We start from the raw sequence: 13,202 nt of genomic DNA on the forward strand, positions 1-13,202 counted from the left end.
AGGTACTGAAGACAAAAAAAAACATAAAAAAACATATCCCTTAAGCATAAGTAGGCAAGTAATTTAAGATAACAAAGTAAGTTCTCATACTTTTGTACAGACCTTTTTTGCAAATTGGCAATTCAAGAAGTTTAGCAAGCTCCAAGACTTTTGTGATCTTGGAAAAGTCAACACAGATTTCTCCTTGATAAATTAATCCCAATGCCAACTTCAAATCTTCAAATTCAATATCTGGTATGGATATACAGACCTCTTTTTCCCATACTGGAACATCAGAAAAAAGTTTCTAGAAAAGAAAAGTAAAAATTCTGAAAACACATCATTGCTGTAACACCTCAAAGTTGCATTGGATATTTTCCCTCTTCAGGAATAATTACCAAAGACCGTTTGCTAAACTGTCCTCAAAGGGAGGATTCCAAAGACGGGGTCAGGAGGGTGATGTGTTTACTTATTCACTCATGTTTGATCAATAGGATCTAAATTTGTCTGCTGATGTTTCCTTTGAGAACAGATTAACATCTAGAATTAGCAATTTTTTCAGAAGTAAGAAAATGTTAGAAATGACCCTTAGATATGATAGCAATGATATAATGTCCTTTTGATAATTTCAGCATGATAAACTTCATAGCAATAGTTATCAAAGTTTACATTTTATTTTGTTACTGGGCAATAGAAGGCATATAGTCACTTTTGTCAGAAAGGACATATTGTTGTTAGGTTTTAGGTTGCATATCCCCTTAAATCAAGATTTTTATGCTATATCTCGCAAAAAAACTAGAAGAGATGTCTTAAATGGAACCTATGATCTTAAGAAAACAGCCGACGCTGAGGCTTGAAAAATCATTTGTAAATCTTTGTGAGTATATAAATCATTATGACATCATAAATGAGTTATCAAAAATTTATATTAATTAACCTTACATTTATATTTTGTTGGTGACCAATAGTAGGCATATAGTCACTTTTGTCAAATATGGTCATTTTGCTTTTAGTGACTATAATCATTTCTAGTACAGCCTAATTTTTGTTTATCTCTGCAACCTGTTTTGTTGATTGTGGCAATAATTATGACAATATCACTTCTGTTATGCCAAAACATTGTTATGGCTACAACAAGTTTTGCACTGAGATAATTACCAAACACTATGGCAACCTGCAATCACAGGGTGTATTAGTAGGGTGATATGTTAATATGTCCGATCAAATTAAGATATGATCAACTATCTCTTATTGAAACCTGTTTTGCTGATCAAGGCAATAATTATGATAATATAATGTCTGTCAGGCCAAAACATTACATATAACAAGTCTTACACGGTAAGTAACAAGCATTTTACAATTACCAATTATTACAATGAAGTATAACAAGTATAACAATTACCAAGCACTCTTTGGTAGCCTGCTCTCTAATGGTGGATTAGCAGGGTGATATTTTAATATGTTCAATCATATTTAGATATGGCCCGATGTTTATGTGCAAATAACCACTTGTTAGACAAGCTAGTTTGCAATTATCTCTGGTTGCAACCTGTTTTGTAGAATCCGGTAATAATCACTGTAATACAATTTATCTTATGCCTAAGCATAGTATACAACAAGTTTTACACTGAGATAATTACCAAACACTGGTTGGCAACCAGCTTTCAAAGGTTGGACTGCCACTCCTAGACCTCGCCCCCTCGAGACCCCACTTTGCCTCCCTCCCAGCTGAAATTAAACTTCTTCAAAAGCTGAAATAAGTTCCTTCAGTGGATAAGTAGGGTGATATTTTAATTATATTCAATCAGATCTGGACATGGCCTGATGTTTATGTGCAAATAACCACTTGTTAGACAAGCTAGTTCAAACTTATCTCTGATAGCAACCTGGTTTATTGATTGCGGTAATAATTATGATAATATGGTTCATATTATACCTAAACATTTTATACAATAAGTTTTACATTGAGATAATTACCAAACACTGTTTGGCAACCAGCTTTCAAAGGTTGGACTGCCACTCCTAGACCTCGCCCCCTCGAGACCCCACTTTGCCTCCCTCCCAGCTGAAATTAAACTTCTTCAAAAGCTGAAATAAGTTTCCTCAGTGGATAAGTAGGGTGATATTTTAATTATATTCAATCAGATCTGGACATGGCCTGATGTTTATGTGCAAATAACCACTTGTTAGACAAGCTAGTTCACACTTATCTCTGATAGCAACCTGTTTTATTGATTTGCGGTAATAATTATGATAATGTGGTTCATATTATACCTAAACATTTTATACAATAAGTTTTACATAGAGATAATTACCAAACACTGTTTGGCAACCAGCTTTCAAAGGTTGGACTGCCACTCCTAGACCTCGCCCCCTCGAGACCCCACTTTGCCTCCCTCCCAGCTGAAATTAAACTTCTTCAAAAGCTGAAATAAGTTTCTTCAGTGGATAAGTAGGGTGATATTTTAATATGTTCAATCAGATCTGGACATGGCCTGATGTTTATGTGCAAATAACCACTTGTTAGACAAGCTAGTTCACAATTATCTCTGATAGCAACCTGTTTTGTTGATTGCGGTAATAATTATGATAATATGGTTCATATTATACTTAAACATTTTATACAATAAGTTTTACATTGAGATAATTACCAAACACTGTTTGGCAACCAGCTTTCAAAGGGTGAACTGCCCCTCCTAGACCTCGCCACCGCCTCAAGACCCAGGTTTGTACCCTTGCTGAAATTAAGTTTCTTCAAAAATCAAGTCAAATCCAAGATAAGTCTGCATAAATCAAGCATCCATATATACTGGTCAGCTTTTTAGTAGCTCACATCTTTACCTATATGATAATATACAGGCCATTTTTCCTTTTTCACCGTCATTTTTACTTTAATTGGGAAAAATGGCTCCAACTTTTGCCCCCCCGCCATTTGACGAAATTACGCCACTGGTTAATATATTCAATCAGATTTTTATTTGACCAGATGTTTATGTGCAAATAACCGCTTGTTTGACAAACCGTTTGTTTTGTTGGTAATCATGGTATGATAACATGTTTCTTCTATCTGTTAAACAGCTATATCTTAAAAAGTTAAATGTTACCAAGTTTGATCCAACAAAAATGTAATGTGTCACCTGTTCAACTCTTTATTAAAATCAAACATATCATATCTTTCTTTGACTCCGAGTTTTGAGAGTTCAAGTTTTTTTATTCGATAAACAAAAACACTACAATCCAAAAAATTTTGAACATTACAAAATAAGTTTGACGATAAAATTTAGCAAATTTTTTGTTTTTTATTTATCATTTTATTAGGTGGAAGAACATACCACTCAATGCATCTTTTTATGCTCCTTTCAAAAATACTAATATTAACCATTACAAATTCTATTTTGAGCCCTTAAATTGACGCATTGCCTCAAAGAAATAAGATAATAAACAAGAAAAAAATAGAAGAAATAAGAATAGAATACAAATAATATTAAAACAACAATAGATAAAAATATGAATAGAAATAATAATAGAAATAAGAAAGAAATAAAGAAGAGAAGAAAAAATAAATAAATAACATAAAACAAATTCTACAATAGAACAAATTCCAATTCAGATCATTTCCCAATGAGAGGTTCTGGTTTTGTCCCTAAAAAGAAACCGAAGTTAGCTAACTTTTTCAATAAATCGATGAGAACTCGGAAATTGCTGGGTAGGTGGATAAATTTTAATTTCTGAACAATATAATGGTCACATCCATCAATAAAAAAAAAATACAATTTTATGAATGGCATGCAAGTTTCTTGATTTTGGCGCCACACTTGTATTTCAGAAGTGGAACGAGAATCAATCTGAGAAGTTGGCACTTAGTCAGGTAGGCCGTCTAACAGCTAATGCTGCAACGGCTTTACTGTCTTCAGTGGGGGTATTTTGGTTCTTACAAACATTTCAATATTCTTGAAGCCAATTTTCTGTCAGTGGACCACGATTGGTTTTATTTGACTAGTATAACGTTGGGTTTTTTCAGCAGGGATGTAATCCGCAACTTGAAGTTGGTATTCAACGTCTCTTTGAGGCCAGCTCGGGTACCAATGGCATAAGATAATCCTTTGATTGCTCCTACACTATTAAACAAAAACGAGCCAAATCTTCCACAGAAATTGATTCTTCATTAATATTAAGGCACTTCCCCCCATTGCACTTCCTGACTGAAGGGCCAAGAAACGGAGATCAGCGCCGCCGGTAGGGACTGTAAAGTCTAATGCCGTATCCTTTACCTTTTTACCTTTATATTCAAGTTTTCATTTTATATTTAGCCATTTATTCAAATTTTTTACATAACCTTCGTTCAACAAGTAAATCTGGCTTTCTAATTTTCTTTTTTTTGTGACAACAAGACAGTGCTTTTTTTGATGAGTGCTCTTGGCAGGCATTTATTTTGTGACACTAACAAACCAACAGTTAAAACAAGATAGAACATAGAAAGACTTCTTTTCAAAATGCTTATTTCAATTACGTTTTGATGCTTTTGTATTATTATATAGTGAATTTCAACTTCTTTTCAATTTGCTTATGATGCTGAAACGTTCATTTATAGGTTCATATTTACTGTTATTCATATTACTGTCATATATACTGTTATTTTTTTAATTTGTGCCTTAAATGTAGAGTATATACACTTCATGTAAAATATAAAATATCATCTTAGCATCAAATGGTAGGTTTAAAAAATATTTTTAACCAAAGAAAGAAATAAGTTACCACTTTAAGGATTCTTTTAATGGCTCCAAAAGGAATTTACAAAAGAAAAGCTAACCTGTTTCTATAAATTAATTTTAAAAGTTAAAGTTTCCATTTATTAATTTCTTAAATATATTGTTATTTTCTTTTTTTTATATTATCAGGGTTCATGGTGTGCTGCCTACAGCAGCAGTGTGTCTGCCCTGTCAGACTCCATGCATACATAACACCTCACCAGATGAAATTTAGTTATGCAACAATTATGTTTGGATCACAAGGAAGAAACTTAGAAAATTAAACCTAAAAAAGATAAATATAATGCATTAAAATATGAAATAAATTCACACTCTCACCGGAAAAAGCAGAAGTTTATGCCTTTTGCAAGATAAAGCCTAAGAGGACTAAAACCCCTCTTGGAGATGTTCAGATCCAGATTCCTGATTATACTTTGGTCACCAACTTGTCTAATATACGAGGAAGAGGAATAGCCATATATATATATTTGAAGCTTTCTTAAGGCAGGAGACACAGATACTAATTCAAGCTAAGAGTCATATGTTGAACAAGTGTGGATATCAGTTCTCTTGCCTTTTGGGCCCTTTCATATAGGTTGCATGTACAGAAGTCCTAGTTCCCCCAGCCTTGGGCTGTCCCTTCTTGCTGTTAGTACATCAATTGACAATAAAATGAAGCATCAAGGCAATATCAATCTTTTGCTAGTAAAGGGCCAAGAATATATTCTGAGCATTGACCCCCTACAACCATATGGAGCAAGTGATCATATTGCCATAGATTGCAGTTTAAGAAACATTTACATACCAATTAAAGTTTAAATTGTCATGAATTGACAATTAAAATTGATGAATTGGATGTATGCATGCAAAAAAGTCATGGTCAACTATGAAAAGAATATTATTGGGAGCTATTGAAAATCACTCTTCTGTAAATCAGAAAAGAAAACCAAAAACCCTCCCATATATTAAAAATGAAATCAAATAGGCTAGGAACAGAAAAAAGAAATACTGGAAGCTATACATAAAGAATTGCAACCATGAGGATTATTACACAAAATACAAACAGACATGTAACCAACTGCGAAATCTTCCAAAAAAAGACCAAAAATATGAGGAATTAATAACACCCACAACAAAAACTAAACCCAAGAAATTCAGGAAATATGCATAATCTAGTAACCCTGGTAGGCGTTCTGTTACACAACTTCTACTGGATGGCAGTAAAATCAGTGGCCCAAGGAAGATTGCCAATTCATTAAACAAGCAATTCATCTTGATATTTACTCTCCCTGATAATACTCCAATTCCCGATCCCCCAATGTATGAAATTCTAAATGGCATGGCATCCACTAATATAACCAAATCTGATGTAGAGAACTGATTGAAGAAGATTAACCCAAATAAATCTACAGGACCAGACGAAGTACCCCCCCCCCCTTGCTACTATGCAAGATATATGCAGTGGTGTTCCATTCTCTCACTCTACTTTTCTAAAAGTCCCTTAATACTAAATATATTCCACAAGATTTAAAAGACGATTACATCATGCCTGTACACAAAGGGGGCAATAGAAATGAAGCCAACAATTATCAACCCATTAGCAATACCTCAGCACTTGGAAAACTACTCAAAGGAATAGTCAATCCAACCATTATGGTTAATTTAAATACTAATAATCTACTATCTTCTAATCAACATAGATTTTGTCCCGATTGATCAGTTGATACTCACCTCATCAACATATACAAGCATGTCTCAAAACTCATGGATGACAGATCTCCTGTTGAAATATTATTACTGGGTCTAGTAGAAGGATTAGATAAAATTTGAACCAAATGGAAAGTTGTGGCACCATCTGTAAAATCACAGCAGGAGTCAGTAAAACTGTTGTATTTACTGATCAAGTTCAAAATTTCTGTAGATGAGATGTCAGTATTTTCATGGTCTTTATTGAACTGAACAAAGAATTTTAGAAATGTCGGAATAATCATGGCACAAGGCACCACAATTTTACCAACATATTTTTTTAACAAGTGACGACCCCCCCCCCCCCCAAGCACAACAAACCTGTACCAAAGACCAGTTTAGGGCCCAACTTTAGTTGATATTTTCATCAACAATGCACCTTCAATCATTAAGAATAAAATTTTATTGTATGCAGATGATTTTAAAATAATTGGTCCTTTCCTGACCCTCAAAGTGCCAAAGCCACCCAGGCTGATCTTGATGCATCAAAAGTCAAAGGTCAAAGTAGGCAAAATCCTGGTGAAAATTTAATATCCAGAAATACAGTCATTCATTTGGGAGCAAGTAACCCTCTGTGCTAATCTTATGGAATCCAGCAATGGTTCAAAACAGCCTCATATGTAGTCATGGCAAAAAAGATCTAGGAGTTTTGGTTGATGATAAGCTCAAGTTTAATTTTCATGCACAGTCTATAGTAGCCATTGTCAACCAAATTATTGGTTTAATAAGAAACACATTCTGCAATAGATCTCTAGCTGTGATCACCAAGCTCTTAAAGGGCATGATCATATCAAAACTGGAATAAAGAATGTGTTTTGCTAATCCAGCAAATAAGAGTGATATATTAATCCTAGAATCAGTGCAGCAGCATGCAACTAAATGCATAAAGGGATTTCAACATCTTAAATATCCTAACCAATTACACAAGCTCAGACTAACATCTCTGTATGAAACAGCCATGTCATATTACCTATAGACATAGGCAAGGAGATGTAATAATAACATAAAAGATAGTATGTGACTGCTCCCAACCTGTTCTCGATAGTCAGATCATCAAGTCAGTCAGTGATAACTGAGTCACTGACTTCTCGGTCAGTGACTGGAAGTAAATTTTCTTGCAAGGCACTTGTATATCAGCAAATAAGCGAATATTGTTTATTTTTCGTTTTCTAAGTGACTTTGGAAGCAATATTTCATTGTGCAAGAACTACAGATTGGGGTAATTGTTTAGTTTTGTCACAAGCTGTCTAAAATGCATATTACTGCACATAGCAAGATTCTGATGATAGCATTTTGTTTCTTTGTCATTATTAGAGAAGTGCATTCATTTTTTAGTCAAGATTAAAAATATGCAAAGTGGGCAGGATTTTGAAGCCAAGGGAAATGTTGGGGTTAGGCAATATGAATGAATAATGACATAAAAACAATATGCAATCATCAGAATCTAGCTATATTGAGCAATTCAAAAACTAAAAACAAAAACACCTCAGAAAAACTAAAATATCCTGCCTTCAGACATTTAAACACCAAAGCTTCTTCCCTTGACTGCCCACAATTTATGTCAACATCAAATAATAATTCAACCAATCAGTATACAACCAACAATTCAACCAATCAGTATACAGACCTCACCCTGCTACCCATGGGGCTCATGGACTAATTTGCTTTGCTCTATATATAATGTTACTACAAGCAAAATCATATGTTTGTTTTGTTCCAACAGCTGCCTAGTTTAAACCCAAAAGTGAAAGTGAACAATTTTGGATATTCACATTAATGAATGCTGAAGAATCCTGCCTTGCGTGCTTGCATCTGTGTTTATTGCAGTGTTATGTTATATGCTTGCTTTGCTTGCCTTTTTGTTATAGGTGCTTGGGTTTCAATATACCATTAAATTCAACTAGAGATTTTGCATGGTGTCAGAAGTGGGATAATAAGCATGGACAGTACATCACACCCATCCATTGATTGGTCATCACCCAACCTCAAATCAGCCAGGAAAAGGTTCAGACAACACTGTAAGCTAATGTTTTCAGGACTGCTGGAAGGAAAATCTCAAAGTGCTCTTACTTGATCATATGGGTTGGAGAAAATTGGAGAATCTTCAGTCCATGGGTACTAATAGCAGAAGAAACAAACAATACAGCCATCTACCTTGATAAATTTGGAGCTCATGTTGAACCCATCTCAAACCCAATAGTGACAAGACTTACCTTCCACAAGCAAGACCAAGGAAATGAAAACATTGAACAATATGTGACTGAACTCAAATTGATTGTGAATTTGGCAGCAGCAGTGATAATGTGATTCAGTGATTGCATGACATGATTGCAGTGATGATTGCATGATGACATGATTGCAGTGATGAAACAGACTGGTTTTAAGAGTCAAAAACAGCAAAACCCAGGAAAAATTGTTGATTGAGGGCAGAGCATTGACTCTTGCCAGAACCATAGACATTTGCCATTCCATTGAATCAGTGCAGGAAACCCAAGCACAGATATCAGGAGCCAAACAACATCCATCACCAGTGGTGAAACAAGAAATATATGCTCTGAAGCAAAATCACAACAACCAAGATTGCTACTTCTGTAAAGCACCAAACTACTTAAGGAATCACAAATACCCAGCCAGGGGAAAAACTTACTCAAAGTACAACAAATTGAACCCCTTTGCCAAAGTGTGCAAAAGCAAAGTGATTGACCAACAAGAGGCAGGAGCCAATGCAAGCAAATCATGTTAGACACTGTGAATAGTCTTCAAACACAACATCTGGATGGACCTGATGCCATTATCAGACTTGTGGACCAGAATCTTAACTTGGTCTTTAAGATTAAAACTGGAGCTGAAGCAAATGTGCTCACTACCAGCAATTACAGGTACATGGTTCCAAAACCACAAGTTCAACTGACCAGAGATGTGCTTACAAGCTACACAAAAGAGAAACTGGAAGTTATGGGCATCATACAGCCGTAAATCAGCTACAAAAATTGTGAGAACTATTTTCACCCATTCTATGTCAAGAATACTGATTGCAAGCCTATCCTGAGCAGGAAGACAAGTCAAGACATGAAACTAATCAAATTCATTCTCAACTTAGCCCATGACAGCCCAGCTCCCATGATGAGACATGAAATAGCCAAAATACTGGACAAATAACAAATACGTTTTTGAAGGAGTAGGAAAACTTCCAGGTAAGTGCAAGATCCACCTGAAAGAAGGCGCAGTGCCCACAGTACAACAACCAAAAAGGGTCCCCTTTGCCCTTCAAGAAAAACTCAAGGAGGAATTGAACCACATGGAGTCAATGGCATTATTGAGAATGGATCAAGGCCCACTGAATGGGTAAATTCAATAGTAGTAGTCCAGAAGCCAAATGGATCCCTCAGAATATGCTTAGACACCATTGATCTTAATAAGTGGGTACAACACCCATACCACCCAGTACCATATTTTGACAATGTAGCATCCAATGTTCAGGAACCAATAGGTTCTTCAAGCTAGATGCCAGAAATGGATACTGGTCCATGGAACTAAATGAGGAGTCATCATTCATAACCACATTCAGTACATCCTTGGCAGGTATGGATGGAACCAATACCCATTCAGAATCAAGTCAGTACAGGACAAGTTCTAAAGGAAAATGGAAAAAGTTTTCAAAGGCTTGGATATAGGTCTTGTCATTGATGACATCACTGGAACAGTAAAGGACAAAGAAAACCATGATGCTAAGCTGAGAATGGTCTTGCAGCAAGCCAGAGAAAAAGAGATCAGGTTCAATCAAGAAAAGTGCATTTTTGATGCAGAAAGTATCCCCTATTTTGGGCACTTATTCACCACTGAAGGAATCAAAGCAGACCAAAGAAAACAAAGGCAATTACCAACATACCTGCACCAGAATCACATGAACTGCAACAGGTGTAAATCAGCATGTACAGCTATCTAGCCAGATACATTCCAAACCTACCCACCCTCAATCATCCATTGCAAGGGTTCCAGTTCCAAAAATTGTAGGGAGGTATATGGACTAACAACAAGTCCTTTCACCTCTTAGACTTCTTCTTCAGAAAAACTAGCCACTGGAAGCACTATTCTCCTCCAGTCTGTGAACAATGAATATATGTAATTATGAACAATAATGCACTGTTATTGATTGCAGGAAGTGCGAGTACCTGAGCTATCTGTCCCTAGCAGTTTAAGGCCACTATGCCGGCCAGTACCAATACAGCTCTTCCTACTCATTCCAGCTCTCTTCTGCACAATCAAAAACTATGGATAAATCAAGTTCTTTTAAAAATTGACTTTTTCAAGCTTTAATCATTACTAAAGAATATTTCTCTTCTTTGAGATATCAATTGCTGCCTTAAATATCTTATGATCAATTTCTCATGGCAGGTTAGAATCCAGGATAGCTGTATAAGTATTTGGAATCTTAGCCAAGGAGCAGAAATGCTTAAGAGCAATAGTCTCCTCACTCTGAGCCTGGCAATCAAATAATATATGCTGGATTGTTTCATCTGCTGAAAAGCAGAATCAGCATAAAGGAGCATGATGTAGCTTCCAATTAAATAACTAGCCATTTGGCACCTGGTGTCAGCTGGTAATATAGAACCATATTTAATCTTGTATGAAATGGAGATAAAATTAATTTACTGTGATTAACATTGGATCTTTGCCTCATAATATTGAATTGAGGTCAGAGGAAGGACTAGAAATTAAAATGGAAGCCTTTGCTGCTAGAGAATCAGCCATATCATTATATTTGATGCCTTTATGGCTTGGAACATGTTGAAAATAGACCTCATTTCCTTTGATCTTAAGATTAAGAAGCTGTCTTCTAATATTATATAAATCCTTGTCATTAGCAATTCTATTAATATTTTGGATCAATAGTAATGATGGTTTAGAGTCAGAGTATATTTTCAGATTCCATGTTATATTTTATAAGTGAATCCAAGGCTAGGCAGATGGCACATAATTCAGCTGACAAGATATAAGATCCCAATGGAATAAGAGAATGGATGTTCAAATTCAGGGATGGGATACATGCTCCTGCTTCTAGGTCTGGAAAGATCCATCTGTATATAATTTTTCTATGGTTGGGTATGCCTTCAAGTTCTGTTAAGCCAAAATAGTCTAGATCTTATAATTAAGAATCAAGGCTTTACTAATAGATACAAGTTCTACTTGACAACTTAGAGGACTCATTTCCCATGGAGGGGACTTAGCAAAGGGATATGCATAAAGTGAATGTTGATTCTAGTTAGAAATACTAATTGTAGAAGCATATTCATTTCTGTTTGACCTTCCTCCTCCATGGGGAAAACTAAAAATGTGTAAAGTGGGCTCACTTTCAGGTAACATTACCTATAGAGCAAAGCATATTAGTCAATGAACCTTGCAGGCAGTGGGGTAATGTCTGTATTCAATATTTATTTAATGAATCCTGTTTGAGGTTTTTTTCTAGTTTTATCACTCTATGTTAAATAAATAGAGAATACAGACCTCACCCTGATGCCTGCAGGGCTTATATGCTTTACTCTATGTGTAATGTTTCCCTTAAGCAAGCCTACTTTATGCATTTTTTGTCTTGTTGGAGGGGAATTTAAGAAAGCTAAAAAATGGGTGCACTTCTCTAATAACAAAAAAGGAACAATATGCAATTATCAGAATCTTGCTATATGCAGTAATACACACTTTGGAGCACTTGGAACAAAACTAAAAATTTACCTGCATTTTTAGTTTGTTCCATGGAGGAGGAGGGTGAAACACAAAATGGACATGCTTCTACAATTAGCATTTCTACATGCTTTAGTATAGAAACTATGCTGCTTGGCAGTATAGTGTCCAGTTTAGACAGCTTGTAATGAAACTAAACAAACACCCAGATTGGGTTCAAAGCAATTGTGTACTGAAAATCTTCTTTTGGTAAGGTACTGGAGCATTGAGTTGGACAGCAAGAGCCCATAGAAGCATTGGCACAGCTTCAACATTGAATTTAGAGAGGGTGTCCATATCTACAGATCTAGAGGGTGTGTGATACCCTTTAGGGGAAAGAAGGGATTTCTTAAGGCTGTGCCTCATACAAGTTGTGAAAATTAAAAATCTAAAGGTGCCTTAAAGCTTTCTGAAAACTTATCTTGAAAATAATTTTATAATGGATACCAAATGGCAAAACAATGTAAAAGTAACAGTATGTCCAATTTTAGAACTGTCTTTTAAATAGGCTTGTGTCAATAAGCCTAATTTTGGCAATCATGAACTTACTTGGAAAAACGGACTAATGGCTGACAAGTAAACTCTATGACAGGGTACACTGGACCCTGCTGCTACAATAGTAACATCAGTGAATTTTTCTTCATTTTTTAGGTAGTCCAAAATGTTGGCGACCCTCGTCAAATTAGAATCCAAAGACTTAGTAACCATTTTACATTTTTCAGGCCAACCCAAAATCGCATGCGCTGAATTTAAAATCATTAAATGCGACGTTGTTAACAGCACAATGTTGCTGAAACAGTAAAGACCAAATTATTCCATAAGCCCAGTCGAAATTACAACCTAGAAAAAGAAACCGCACAGTCTGTATTTAACTCAGAACATAGTATTGCTAATTGCCTTCATTAAATTCTTGGAAGTCACTTTTGTTCGAGTTAATGGCTTAATGAATGTATTTTCGGTCTCCATATAGTGGGAAACTGCAAGGAGAACAAGTAGTTACCCTAAAAGAAA

General features: G+C 35.4%; 1 protein-coding gene across 1 annotated transcript in view; it reads right to left on the reverse strand.

The window, feature by feature from the left end:
* LOC136024744 (uncharacterized) overlaps positions 1–12,954 on the reverse strand; it is a 54,099-nt gene extending 41,145 nt beyond the window's left edge. The window contains exons 1-2 of the mRNA XM_065700182.1: positions 12,741–12,954; positions 103–286 (exon numbers count right to left, since the gene is read on the reverse strand). Of these exons, the coding sequence (XP_065556254.1) occupies positions 103–286; positions 12,741–12,950 (394 nt within the window). The 5' untranslated portion in view covers positions 12,951–12,954. The remainder of the gene's footprint in view (positions 1–102; positions 287–12,740) is intronic.
* Positions 12,955–13,202: the final 248 nt, after the last annotated feature.

The sequence above is a fragment of the Artemia franciscana genome, chromosome 3, assembly GCF_032884065.1.
Source record: "Artemia franciscana chromosome 3, ASM3288406v1, whole genome shotgun sequence".
Taxonomy (NCBI): Eukaryota; Metazoa; Arthropoda; class Branchiopoda; order Anostraca; family Artemiidae; genus Artemia; species Artemia franciscana.